The 15,105-nt window shown below is 31.1% G+C and overlaps 1 protein-coding gene across 3 annotated transcripts; it reads left to right on the top strand.

Moving 5' to 3' along the window:
- Positions 1–255: 255 nt before the first annotated feature.
- LOC107261059 (glycosyltransferase BC10) lies at positions 256–4,985 on the top strand. Of its 3 annotated transcripts, XR_007216515.1 has the most exons (3): positions 256–1,478; positions 4,422–4,562; positions 4,799–4,985. XR_007216515.1 is itself a non-coding variant. In XM_048376254.1 (2 exons), exons 1-2 carry the CDS (start codon positions 395–397, stop codon positions 4,911–4,913), a joined length of 1,191 nt encoding a protein of 396 aa, XP_048232211.1. In that variant the 5' UTR covers positions 256–394; the 3' UTR covers positions 4,914–4,985. The 3 variants fall into 3 exon arrangements, 2 of the variants coding, with proteins under 2 accessions (XP_048232211.1, XP_048232212.1); XM_048376254.1 differs by lacking the exon at positions 4,422–4,562 and having other exon boundaries at positions 256–1,470; XM_048376255.1 differs by lacking the exon at positions 4,422–4,562 and having other exon boundaries at positions 257–1,478.
- Positions 4,986–15,105: the final 10,120 nt, after the last annotated feature.

The following is a 15,105-nucleotide window of genomic DNA, read 5'->3' as shown; positions in this document are numbered from 1 at the left end:
ACAATTTATTTTAAAATTTTAATTTTTAATATAATTTAATAAATATTTTAAGTTACTATTTTATAATATTTAAATATAAATTACTATATTTTTATTTACATAAGTATTTAAATAAAATTATAGAGTGAGCTTTTAATATTTATTAAAACTAAAAGTATTTCAATATTAACACAATAAATTTTTTAATTAAATTAAATTCAACACAATTAAATGAGAATAATAATAAGAAGAAGAATATTTTCTAGCCTTATCTACTAGTATCTATCTCCTTGGAAAAACCCTTCCTCGAACCATTTAATTTCTGCTTCTCTTTTCAACAGGCCAACACAGACAAACTCAAAAGAACGAACTGAGTTCTTACAGCACAAAAATCAGTTGGGTTTCTGATATATGTATGACCATGTTCTTGTCCCCAATAGTCTACTCCTTTGCACTTCTATCTTCTTTCTTTCTTATCTATCTATTTGCTCCTCAAATCCTTCTTCTTGATAAAAACCCATCTCGAATCTCTCTCCATGAAGAACTAGACGATCCTATTCTCTTTAAAAGAGCACTTGAACCGCCGCCAACGCCGCCGCCACCCACTAGAAAGAAGATCTCTCATTTTTCAACCAAGAGTCCCAGTCCAAAAATAGCTTTCCTTTTCCTTACCAACTCTGATCTCACCTTTTATCCCCTCTGGGAACGCTTCTTTAAACGCAGTACTCATCTTTTCAATGTCTATGTTCATGCTGACCCATTTGCTAAAGTTTCAGTACCAAATGGTATTTTCAAAACACAATTCATCCCAAGCAGAAAAACCCAAAGAGGATCTCCTTCTTTAATCTCTGCTGAGCGTAGACTTCTTGCTCGAGCCATTCTTGATGACCCATTAAACCTCTACTTCGCCCTTATATCCCAACATTGCGTCCCTCTTCACTCCTTTAATTACATATATAATACCCTTTTCGCCCCCAGCATTTACCATGCTTTTGCCACTCAATCGCGCCACAAAAGCTTCATAGAAATTATCTCAATTGATCCAAACTTGCAAGAGAGATACAATGCTAGAGGCGAAAACATGATGTTACCAGAAATCCCATTTGATAAATTCAGGGTAGGATCACAATTTTTTATTTTAGCCAAAAGACATGCCTTGATGGTTCTTCAAGACAAGAAATTATGGGGAAAATTTAAAATTCCTTGCTTGAATATAGATTCTTGTTACCCGGAAGAGCATTATTTTCCTACTCTTTTATCAATGAAGGATCCTCAAGGTTGCAGTCATTACACACTTACAAATGTGAATTGGACTGGAAGCTTTGATGGGCATCCTTATTTGTATCAAGCAGAAGAGATCTCACCACAGCTGATTTATAGACTGAGACAGTCCAATTCTAGCTACTCTTACCTTTTTGCGAGGAAATTCTCACCGCAATGCTTAAAGCCGCTCATGAATATTGCAGATGACGTCATTTTCCGGGATAAAAAGTGAGCAAGTAAGCCTCACGACTACTACTTTTTTTTGGTATCTTCTTTACATTAATACTTTAATTTGTTTCTGCTTTTGCTTTACACATTAGGTGAGTAAAACTGAGTTAAACATAATTCTTGACGTTGAGTTGAGTGTCCGAGTCACGCATGGTATGCCTTTCTTTTTGTCGGTCTCTGACAAGTTGGGTATGAAACCTATTGCGCTATACTACTTTGGCTAGAATTAGTAATTGAATTAACTGGCCCCTAAATTCTAGTTTTGTTGTTTATTTATAATTTAGAAAGAATCGAAATTCTTAACAAATAATAATTATTAAAATATTCCCATATTTTCGCATTCGGAAATTATTCCATAACTTTAGATTTTTATTATATATTTTTCTATTAAAAAATAATCTATTTTCAACTTATTAAAAAACAATCTTTTTCAATTAATATTATTTATTTTTATCGTTATCTTTTGAAAATATACTTAATAAACTTTTCATAATGCGATTTTAAAATATAAATTACGAAATTTAATGATATATTCGATAATATTAATATTAATGAATGAAAGATATTTAAGTAATTTTTTCATATTTAGTATTTAATAAATTAATAATTTTATTAATTAATAAATTTTTGACAAACTATCTTCTTTCTTTTTTGCATTATTAATAATTCTATAATTAATAAAACTTAAAAATTTATGGTTAATTAGAGAGAATATTTAGAAAAAATATTTAATTATCTATATATCAATTTTTCTTATATTATACTTAATAGAAATAAATAATGTATTTAATTTAAATAAATTCTATATAGAATTCTCCTCATAAATTCTAATAGATATTATCATAACAAAAGTGAATTCGGAATTGATAAGATATTAATGAAATTAATTTTATTTAATTTTTTTTTTCATGTTTCTCTCATAAAAATATATATAGTTTTTCTAATTGCAAATTATTCAAAATCTAATATTAATTTTTATCTGAGTAATTATCATTCAACAAAAAAATATAAAATATATATGCTAAGAAAAAGAAAAAAGTGAAATAGAAATCATATTTTCCATTAAAAGAAAGTGTAATTATCATAAAATTGATTTTGAAGTATGATTTTTATGCTAATTATTTGTTGGATTAAAAATTCAATGTTTAATTTACATTTTTATAATTAAATTTTATTTCGTATAATAATTTATTGATTTTAAGTTTATATATGTAATTCATTTTGAATATATTAATCTTATTCAATTTTATAATTTTTTTTTGTGAATCTAAATTAATTGCCCCTCTAAATATATTAGTTATAAAAAAAATTTGTACTTGCTAAATTAACAATTAAAAGATATACTATAATTAGAACGGGCCAAAAAAAAAGATGGATAAAAAGAATAATAAAAATATGTAAAGCAATTAAGATTAGTGTTTTCTCGAAATAGTGCGAGCACATAGTTCAAAGTTTCATCACTGATGTTAAATCCCTTTTGAATGCTAAAAAGGAAAAAGAAAATAATATCAGATTAAGCCTGGAAACAATCTCATCTTATAATGACGGATTGAAGAGTTGAAATTGTATATTGAGTATTTGTAATTTAAACTTGTTTGTATAAATTACTAATTAAGTATGAAAATACATAATTTTGTAAATTATTTTATGACATTTATATTATTGTACTAAATAAAAGAAATAGTTCTCTAGGACTATGATAAAATAGTAATTAATGATCAGAGGTAATCAATAAAAATTTTATCTGAGTTATAATTTAAATATTTTATAAAAAATAATGGGCTTAGGTTGATTTGGAAGGATTTCTACTCTTTAAAAACACCCTAAAACTAACCACAAAAAAAATCACATTTACTGTGTAATTCTTTTAAAAAATACTGTTATATATTTATTTGTTGAAATTTACGGTGTGATTGGTTTTCAGTTTTTCTAAATTTACAGTGTGATTGTTTTTCAGTTTTTTAATTATTTTTCAGTTATTTTTAAATTATTTTTATTATTTTTAGTTATTTTCGGTTATTTTATTTAGAAATAACTAAATAAAAAATAAAAAATCAACCAAAACTGAAAATTTGAAAAAAAAAAGTAAAAAGTATATTTTTAATATTTTAATACAATAAAAATAAAAGAAACTGTAAATTTTGTGAAAAGACTAAAAATATAGATATCTTTTAATGTTTTTCCATATATGTGGTCCTTTTATGAAAGTTTAGGAATTTGTTGTCATTTTTGAATAAACTCAAACCCTATATTTGCTTTATTATTGTTGATATAATGGTTAAAAGAAACCAAACCTAAAAGATCTTTTTTATAATGTTGGTCATTTAGTAAAATTAAACTTTATTTAATTCAAGACTTTAGTCAAAATTAGATAAATTTAATAATAATTTGCTTTGTATGTGTCGTAGCATATGGCATGCCATTTAATTTTGATCAAAATAAAAAATCGGTTAAAAGTGCAACTAATTTTGTAAATCGGCCATTTTTATCAAAATAAAAAATTAGCTAAAATTATCGGAATTCATATGGATTTTGGATTTCTTTCTTAACTATTAGGATTGATTGTTTGTCACTTGTTAAAAGCCCCAAAGTTTGAGGTTATTTTTCAGAAGTGTAGTCCTTTCCTTTTTCTAATTTAAATAGGTAGGGTTGAGCTAAGATTTAAATATGTACTTAAGTTAAGCCCTCATTATAGGAGTCTACACATTTATTTATTTTTGTAATCTAATGCAATAAACTAAATATAGTCTACACATTTATTTTCTTTACAATATAATACAATAAATTAAATATATCAATTTAATATACCAAATACCTTCAATTTTATATCCAGGTGCAGAGTATAAGGCTTGGAGACTCAAGTTCCAGTTTACCTTTAAACATTATTTGATTTTGAAATTTTTTCTCACTTAAAACATAATAAATCTTTCTTATTTAAAATTATTGAACAGAGATGCCAATAAAGGAAGATACATGGTGGAATATTTATGAGCTCCTTGTGATTCTGTGTGTTACAAATTAGGCTAATCCTTGAAATTAGAGAGAGAAGAAAAAAATTGCAACAACTTTGTTAATGTTTGGTGAGATTGAAGGTGAAGTATGCCTTTTCTTCTTTTGTTCTTCTTTCTTTCTTTGTTTCTTTCTTTTACGTTCTTTTTCTTCTTTTTTTTTTTTCCTTTGATGATAATTGATACTAGAAATATGATGGTTTACTATCTGTAATTTATGATCAATCCTGAAAAATTATAGACTTAGTACAAATTTTACTAATGTTTTTAACGAGCATGGTGATCTCAGTTATTGAATATTTTTTATCTTTCTTTTTCAGGAAATATCAAGGCTATGTGGACTCGTTTAAAAAAGAAAGAAAAGAAAAGCAATATTTGACAATTGTAAGAATGCAGTGGAAGGTGTTAGGGGCATTGGGCCCAAGCCTTCATTGAGGTGGATACCTTTATATAGAATATTTAATAAAGTTGTATATAATTATATAAAGGACTTCTTTTACTAACAAATGTAAAGGGTTTTTTCATAAGTGTGTCGTTAGACGTATGTCTATGGATTTAGCAATTACGATAGTATAAGGCTTTTAAATTAATTGGAAATGAAATGACCAATCATAAAGACTGATGTGAAAATGGAGTCTTCATTTAAGTAACATAACCAGAATATATATTTACTAAATTTTGCGACAACTTGAATTTCCTAAAGAAATCCATTACTACATTCAAAGACTTAAATTTAAAAGTTAATTTCATTAGTTATGTATTTTAATTTTTAATTTTATTATATAATAATCGATTCTATTAAATATACAGAGAACACAAGAAATAAAGATAGCAATTATAATTAATAAAATAAAAAATAAAAAGAAAGAAAATAAAAATAAATATTAAAAAAAAAAGATAAATGAAGTGGTAGTTCACGGTCGGCTCAACATCCTTTGTGACTCTAGATAATATTCAATTTGTGATCTTATTCATCTAAATATATTTTAAAAATTATTGAAAAATTATTAATTTTTTATTTTTTGAGATGTAAAATCAATAATTAAATTATTATATTTAAATTTAAAAAATAAGTTCAATTAATGATACATTTAAATTATTTAGTCTTTTTTTGTAATATAGTTAAACATAACTAAGATTTATTAATTTTAATTTTAAGAATTTCTTTCCATTGAAACTATCATGATAAGCATGGTTTATAATATTCTATGAGTTATCCATGTATTTAGAAAAAATATATATTCTTTTATAAAATCTAGTATTTCAATTAGTATTTTTATTTTCTATTTATAAATGTTTTTATAATATTTAATTTTAAAAATAAATATAAACCATTAATATCAGATTGTATGCCATGTTTCAAAAAGACCTTTAAATTTAAACATTTTTTTAAAATTATCTATCATTAAACAATTTTAACTTAAACATATAATATAGCTAATGTTTATTTTTCTCAATTTTAAATACTTTAATAAATTAATGATACTGTAGTGACCCTCAAATTTTTATCGTATAATAATTTAAGACTACTTGATTTGGAATTATGATTTCAGCCTTTTGAAATGTTCTTAGAAGCCATTGAAAATATTTTTCAAAACTTAAAAATAACAAAATATGACATTTTAAAAATGTAGGTAAAGTCTTCTTATAAAAAATTTCTAACCTTTTTTCCTGTGATTTGTAATTTGCCTCCTATTAATAGAGCAAAAAGCCATGTAATACTTAATGATAATTATTGATTTAAACCAAGGATAAATGAAAAAAAAAAGTTAATTTTAAGCGGATTATTTATTAATAATTAATAAAAAAAATAAGATAATGGAGGATAAATCGTTTAAGAGAGATAATCATCACTAAAATAATTTGTATTTATTGGAAAAATTACATAACTTTTCAGCTATGTGTGCAATGTCATGCAACATTGTATAAAGCCGATCATGACTCATAACTCACATGTGTAACATATCATGCCTAATGGTGTCTTACTAAACTATGTGTATAATATCAAAATGATTAACCCGTATAAGATCTGTTTAACTTATCCTGTCAAAATATCAAGGTCATACATGGACATGTTTATTAACTATGTTATATAAATTGACTCGTATAATTAAGTTAATAAATTTAATTTTTATAAAATAGATTTTTGATTAAAGTTAATTATTTAAATTTTAAAATATTTTTCTAAAATATGAAGTGATTCATATTTGAGTTATTATTTCATATATTTATACATATGAAGAGAGAAAATAAATGTGTTTATGAATATTGTGTATTACTTGTGAACCTATTAACTTGTTTCAATAAATATGTTTATTAGTGTCATTCACAGGTTAGATGAGTTAACTCATTTAAATCTAATTTTTTCTATATCATAAATGGGTTAACAAGTTTATCACCCGAACCTGTTTACTCCAAACTCACATATTGTATGATGTCATATAATCAATTTGTATCAAAATTCTCAATCTAATTGTATTAGTTTTAGAATTCAATACATTATAATCCATAAACAGTATAGTTATGGAAGCATTCTCATAAAATACATCTATATTCTTTCTTCAATAAAAGCTAAAGGTCAACTGGTGGCTTCTTGGTATTTATCAATTTTTCCTTACCTTCAATGGTAGCATTAGCGATGGTCTCGTTCAGCTTTTTAACATTCTCAAGCTTTCTCTAGTTTATGACATCCACAAAAATCTTGAATTCGGGCTTCATAATACCTTTGCTGTAGAAAAATATGAACCTGATAGAGCAAAATCACAACTAATAATTTGAGAAAATAAAGATAAAGGAAAAATAAAATACACCAATAGAACACATAGATTTACGTGGAAAACTCCTAAATAAATTAGGGTAAAAAATCACGGGCAAGGATAGAAGAATTTCACTATAAGAAAATAATAGGAGTTACAATCTCTCTATTTTATAAAAGAGAAAACATTAAAATTCTCTCTTTATAATAGGAGAAAAATAATTGCTTAACTCTCTAATATTTTTTTCTTATTTTTGGAATGAATGAATAACAAAGTGAGGCCTTTATTATATAGGCTTGGAAGGTACTTCAAGATTGTTAACTTAGCAATGTGGGAGAAATACTCCTCAAAATTAATAATTTAGCAAAGTGGGAGAGATACAAATCCCTAAATATCAACAATCTCCCACTTAAAGATTTGATTGAGGATGAGTCAAATCTTCACACTGTTCTTTCTTCCTTGCCTTTCCATGCTGCTTATGCTTTTATCAGGCCACTAGAGGATTGACACCAAATAAATTTATCAGTGTTAACTGCCTTCGTCAAAAAATCTGCTAGGTTGTCTTTAGTATGAATTTTCTGCATATCCACAGTGCCCTCTTCCACTTTTTCACGAACGAAGTGATACTGGACTCGTATGTGCTTTGACTTTGAATGAAAAGTTGGATTCCTTGCGAGATGTAAGACACTCTGACTGTCACAGAACAGAGGAATATGCTCTTGTTCGTGCCCGAGTTCTTCCATCATCATTTTCAACCATACTGCTTCCTTACTAGCTTGTGTAGCTGCTACATATTCTGCATCTGTTGTTGATGTCACCACAACTGAATGCAGTTTTGATACCCAGCTCACAGCTCCGCTAGTAAGTGTGAACACGTACCCTGTAGTAGATTTGCTTTTATCAAGATCACCTGCATAATCCGAGTCAACATATCCTCTGATAATAAAGTCTGATCCTCCATAACACAATGCAACATCTGAGGTTCCCCTAACATATCTTAGGATCCTCTTTACAGCATTCCAATGCTCTCTGCCAGGATTCGCCATGTACCGACTTACTACTCCTACTGCATGTGCAATGTCTGGTCGTGTACAAATCATCGTGAACATTAAACTCCCCACTACTGATGCATACGATACTCGAGACATTTCCATCCTTCCTTCTTCATTACTAGGACTCATACTGGAGGATAATTTGAAACTAACAGGAAGTGGGGTAGAAATTACTTATAATCTTGCATATTGAAGCGTCGCAAGACCTTCTTCAAATAATTTTTCTGAGAAAGCCAAATCTTCCTATTGTTTCTATCTCGGTGAATTTACATCCCTAGAATCTTGTTTGCTGGTCCCAAGTCCTTCATTTTAAATTCCCTAGCCAACTGTGCCTTTAGTTCTTCAATATGATCTTTGTTGGGGCCTGCTACCAACATGTCATCTACATACAACAGTAAGATAATAAAATCACTTTTACCAAACCTCTTGAAATATGCACAAGGGTCTGCATTAAGTTTGTTGTATCTGAGGCTCATGATGAAGGAATCAAATCTCTTATACCAACACCTCGGCGCCTGCTTTAAACCGTATAGAGATTTGTTCAACCTACAAACCAAGTTCCGCTTTCATTTTTCTTCAAAACCTTCTGGTTGGAGCATATAAATTTCTTCCTCAAGATCTCCATGAAGAAAAGCTGTTTTCACATCTAGCTGCTCTAGATGTAAGTCAAATGTAGCACACATCGCCAAGACTACTCAAACAGTTGTTAATCAAACCACATGAGAAAATATTTCGTTGAAGTCAATCCCCTCCTTCTGAGCATATCCTTTCACCACCATTCTTGCACGAAATCGCTCCACTTGATCATCATTATTTCTTTTGATCTTAAAGACCCATTTGTTGCCAATGGCCTTTCTTTCTTGTGGTAGTGGCATAAGCTCCCAAGTCTTGTTCTTATGCAGAGCTTCCATCTTTTCTTGCATTGCTGCCATCTATTGAGATGCATCTAAACTGCTCATTGCTTCTTGGAGAGTTGATGGCTCCCCTTCCTCAGTTAGAAGACAGTATGCGACATTGCTGCCTATATCATAATCTTTCTGCCAGGTTGGTGTAAATTTTATACATTTTCCCTTTCCAAGTTTTGACTCTTCAGACTCGGCTGACTCTTCAAACTCGACTGGTTCTTCCTCTTCGTGCTCTGGTGCTGCTTCAGAAGAATCTTCTTCTGTAGACTTTCTTTCCACCTGTATAGTTGTAGTTTCTGAATTTTCTTTTGAAGTTCTATCATCTTCTCCCTTCAATTTATTTTCTAAGAAGATTACATCCCTGCTGATTATAACCTTGTGGGCAGTGGGATCCCACAGGCGATACCCCTTCACACCATCAGCATATCCCAAGAACAAACACTTCTTGAATTTTGGATCCAGCTTTGTAGTTTCTTGGGTATTATACATCACATACACAGGACTTCCAAATATATGGAGGTTTGAATAATCAACTGACTTCCCAGTCCACATCTTCGTCGGTGTATTTTGATCAATTGCTGTAGATGGAGACCGGTTAATCACATAACAGGCGGTGTTAACTGCCTCAGCCCAAAATGCCTTATTCAGGCCTACAGCTCCCAACATTGCTCTAGTTCTTTCTAACAGAGTTCTGTTCATCCGCTCTACCACTTCATTTTGTCGAGGAGTGTATGTCATAGTGAACTGCCTCTTGATGCCTTCTTGCTTGCAAAAGCTATCCAATTCATTACCTGTGTATTCTTCTCCATTATCTGTCCTCAAACACTTGATCTTATTGCCTGAATCAAGTTCAACCCGCACTTTGTAAGTTTTGAAAACTGTAAATGCATCTCCCTTACTCTTGATAGGATACACCCAACATCTCCTAGAGTAATCATCGATGAAGGACACAAAGTACTTAGCTCCTCCTAGTGATGAAACTGGTGCTTGCCATACATCAGAGTGAACTAATTCTAGAACATCCTTGCTTCTAGAATTGGATTTATTGAACTGTAGTCGATGCTGCTTGCTTGTTATGCAATGCTCACAAAAGGGTAATGACACCTTTGTGAGACCAGGAAGTAGATTTTTCTCAGCAAGAACCTTCATGCCTTATTCAGACATATGTCCAAGCTTCTGATGCCACACCATTGCAGATCTCTCGCTCAAACTACTTGAAGCAACATATGCTTCTACTTTATGCACAGTCTCTCCAAAAAACATATACAAATTAGCAGCAATTTTTTCTCCTTTCATAATTACAAGCGCTCATCGGCTAATCTTCATGATTCCTTTCTGAACTTTGATGATGCAATTAAAATCATCCAGCTATCCCAGGGATAACAAATTCTTCTTCAAACCTTCCACATGTCGCACTCCTTGAATAGTGCGGACTGTACCGTCGTGCATCTTCAACCTGATGGTTCCAATGCCTATGATTTTTAAGGCATTATCTTCACAACTATACACAGATCCTCCTAAGATAGGTTCATAATGATGGAACCATTCTCTTCGAGAGGTCATGTGATAAGTTGCTCCTGAGTCAAGAAGCTATACATCAGCAAATCTCTTCCTGCTCTCAGTTGATATTACTACTTCACAGCACAATACATTTCCATCATTCGAAGTGCATGCCACATTCCCTTGAGGATTGGAATTCTTCAGACTCCAACAATCCTTCTTCAGGTGACCTTTCTTACCACAATGGTAGCATTTATAATTCTTCTTACTTTTTGATTTTGATCTACCATGATTGTGACTCCCATTTGGACCACGTTCTATTGATCTCCCTCTCATCACCATCAAGGCTTCCACCTGTTGTGAACCTGCCTGCTTGTCTTCCTTATTCCTTCGCTGATTTTCTTCTTCAAGAATAGCGGCTGCTATATCATCAAAGACTAGAATTTTGGTAACAACATTATTTGTCAAACTGATGATGAGTTGATCATACGAATCAGGTAGACTTTGGAGTAGAAGTTCTGCACGTTCTTGTGACTCTATTTTATAGCCCAAAGATATGAGTTGAGAAAATAGAGTATTCAAGACATTAAGGTGCTCTGTCACTGAAGTAGATTCTGACATTCTTAAGGTGTAAAGTTTCCTCTTAAGAAAAATTTTGTTGTGTAATGACTTGGCTTCCTACAGTCTAGTGAGGTGGTCCCAAATCTCCTTTGCCATTTTTTTTTCTTCTATACTGGACAAGATCCCATCTGCAAGTGCCAGATGAAGGTTTGCAATAGCATTCCCATCCATCTCGTTCCACTTATTATCATTTGTGAGTGTTGTCGGTCGTTCATTGATAGCCGCAAGACAATTGTCTTTTCTCAATACAGCCTTTATCTTTAATTTCCACAGTGAGAAATTACTCCCGTTGAACTTTTCAATCTCAAATTTTATCGCCATTGCTTCTATCACAAACGGTGCCTTTTAGCTTGTAAAATAAACCGCAGTAATGAACACAACTCACTAGGTAAGTTCCCAAGAAAGACTGGAGGGTCACAAGCGGACCTCTTAAATACCAATCTCCTTAGATAGAACCTTCCCTAAATTGTAAGTGTTCTTACTACTCCACACAAGCTCTTTTGCACCAAAGAAACCTCAAAATTCTTTTCTGATGTGAAAGATCAGAACTGAGCTGCAACCACAGAATTTTAAGGAATTTCTTGCCCACCAAGCTTTGATACCAATTGTAGAAAAATATGAACCTGATAGAGCAAAATCACAACTAATAATTTGAGAAAATAAAGATAAAGAAAAAATAAAATACACCAATAGAACACACAGATTTACGTGGAAAACCCCTAAATAAATTAGGGTAAAAAACCACGGGCAAGGATAGAAGAATTTCACTATAAGAAAATAATAGGAGTTACAATCTCTATATTTTATAAAGGAGAAAACATTAAAATTCTCTCTTTATAATAGGAGAAAAATAATTGCTTAACTCTCTAATATTTTTCTCTTATTTTTGGAATGAATGAATAATAAAGTAAGGCCTCTATTATATAGGCTTGGAAGGTACTTCAAGATTGTTAACTTAGCAATGTGGGAGAAATACTCCTCAAAATTAATAATTTAGCAATGTGGGAGAGATACAAATCCCTAAATATCAACATTTGCTCCCCTATTTTTTGGATCTTCCTTATATAGGCTTAAACCTCGTTGCCTAAAAAACTTAATGCGCTTCTTGTTAAAGGATTACCCTTTGATCAAAATCCAATATGTACATGCTCTTCACCAAAAACAAGTTTGTAATAGTGTCAACCTTGCCTTATTTTTTCCTGAATCAATATTAGATAAATATCTCATCTTTTTTATCATCTTGAAGATTGGTGATCCTGTCATATTCAACATAGCTACCTAAAACCTATTCAAGTTTTGAATCTCCCCTTTTTATTGTTTAAGTTTGTTATATGTACAACAGATTCAACAACTTTACTAATTAGCTTATGCTCATAGATGAGTCTTATTATTTAATGCAAAATGGATTGAACCTCTTCCAAAGCATGGAACCAAGACCGACCAAAATAGTAGCAAAAAGGACTACAATGTCAAGCATCGTAAACTCTGCCATGGGGTTAATAGGCCCTCTAGTGACTAGGGTATGAAAAAAAATCCTATTACTTTTCACTTGGTATCATCATAAGCATTGATGATAATAGTAGAGACCTCCAAGTTTGTCTCTTCCATCCCATATTTGGAAAGAAACTTGAGAGGACATATGTCAATAGTTGAACCATTATCCGCTATTATACATGGGATTTTATTCCCCTTCGTCTTAGTAATTATGAATCCTTTCTAAGGCAAGTCATCATTTGGAAAGGATATCAGCTTTTTCTTTTCCCGTAACATAACTATCACATCTTTTAGAATAGATTCAATAGAAACTATATAGTCATCTAAAGCTTGAGCCACGGCCTTCCTACATTTTTAATAGGACATAAGGAGATCCCACACACTAATGTTAGCTTGAGTCTTCTTGAGTCAGTTTAGTACTAAGTTCTCTTATACTTCAATCTCTTATTTCCATTCTATTTCTCTTTCTCAACCACCTTGTATTGGTGGAATCCATCACTATCAATAACTTCATGTACATCTCTGGTGGGTTCCCCAAAATTATTGTCCTTAAAACTCTATTCACAAGTTTTTCTCTTAAAATCATCCTAAATGTCTATCGAGTTTCTTACACTCCCCGTTAGCTTATTTTCATTTCCTTCACAAAGTGCATCCTAAAAGTTAAGGTCGTAATGTAAGACAAATATCTTAAAGCTATCCTAAAAGTTGTGGATAGTTTTCATAAATTTAAGCATATTTCTCTTTTTATTTTCTTTCACCAAGCTAACAATCTTCTTTAGCTCACTTCCATCTTTCATTACTCTCTTTATAACACTTAGAAATAGTCTCAAAGAACTCCATTACTCTTTCTTTTAATAAGCATGAGCCCACTATTGTCATGCGACTCGATAGAGGTATTGCATTATAATTGGGTAGAGGGTTATGACAAGTAATAGGTTGCTTAGCTTTTGGATATGTTATCCTTCAGTGGTTAATTAGGTTTTAAACATGGTTTCAAAGAAAGATGCACTTATCATTAGAGTGCCTTAGCTTATTAGAATAGCGACAATAATCATTCACAATATTTCCAGTTTGGTTACCCTTTCCCTGACTTCTACTAGTCTCCATATGTTCATATTTAGCGACTTCACCATCACCCGTGACAAAGGCATATTAAACCTGGAGAACTCCTTGCTTGGTTAATGGCATTCACCTCTAATACTTGGCATTCTGAATAGCAATGGAGTCGTTCCTCTAATAATTTCAAAATTATCCCTTCTTTTGATCAAACTTTGCATCTTTGATCTAGCTTCCACTATCATATGGATCCTTACAATTCTTGAGAGGATAACCTAGTATCTTTGTAGAAAGGATGTGACTCAGGCCCTTGACAATGATGTAAGCTTGGTCTTTCTCTATTAGGTTACTCACTTCTTAGTAACTTGTGTCATCCACTTGGAAATGAAGTCTAACATAGTCTTATTCGGCACCTGCCTAGTGGTATCTAAATCTAGAAGTGTAATGTTAAGTTGTGAATTTTATCCGTACTTCCTAACAATCCTCTTATATCTTATTGTCCAAACTGTAATATTACCATATAGTGGCCCCTTTCAGTCACAAAGTAAAGTAACCAATGTCTTGTTCTTTGGATAAGGGATTAGTCTTCATATATGCTTTCAAATCCTCGATACCATCAAATTTGGCTATTAGAGGCAGCTTAAATTAATGGGAAGTACTTTAGAGATTTTGGGTCATCTTAATCCTTCTTTATTCCTAGTAACCTTTGAGTTTCATCATGTTTACATTCATATTTAGCACTAGCACAAGTCCATTAAATTTAGCCAGGCCCATAGAGAAAGCCCATTTAATGTTGATCCGAATGTTGAAGCCTATGGATTTTGGTCCATATCTGGATTCCAACCCATGTGTAAATTCTCAGCCCACTTGCTAGGAGTTGGCTTGATAATCCTTAAGGATTATTGACATGTGATATATGGGGAAGTAGGAAGGTAGAAAGCAGTTATAGAATCTTCTAGAAGCTTGAAGCACGTTCTTGAGAAGTGGAAAGAAATGAATATAAGTGTCAGTCAAGGAGAAAATAGTGTGAAAGTGAAGCATATCCAAGGAAGAAAAAGCACGTCTATAATGTGTGAACAAGAAATATAGAGATATAAAGCCAGGAAGTTGAGAAGAGTAAGGAAGTGGAGCAAGAAAGTTACATCCTTATCAACATGTGCAAAATGTGAAAAGCAACAATACATGCTCTCAAGGTGTGGAGTTAATTGAGGACCAAGCCAATGATGAAGAATATGTCAAAACA

The sequence above is a fragment of the Ricinus communis genome, chromosome 6 (genome assembly GCF_019578655.1).
Source record: "Ricinus communis isolate WT05 ecotype wild-type chromosome 6, ASM1957865v1, whole genome shotgun sequence".
Classification (NCBI taxonomy): Eukaryota; Viridiplantae; Streptophyta; class Magnoliopsida; order Malpighiales; family Euphorbiaceae; genus Ricinus; species Ricinus communis.
Note: the sequence above shows the minus strand (reverse complement) of the source record. Positions and strands in the feature narration are given on the sequence as shown.

Coding starts and splice junctions, on each gene's coding strand:
- LOC107261059 (XM_048376254.1), top strand. CDS start 395: ATGACCATGTTCTTGTCCCCAATAGTCTACTCCTTTGCACTTCTATCT. Junction 1,471..4,798: donor GTCATTTTCCGGGATAAAAA/GTGAGCAAGTAA, acceptor TTTCTTTTTCAG/GAAATATCAAGGCTATGTGG.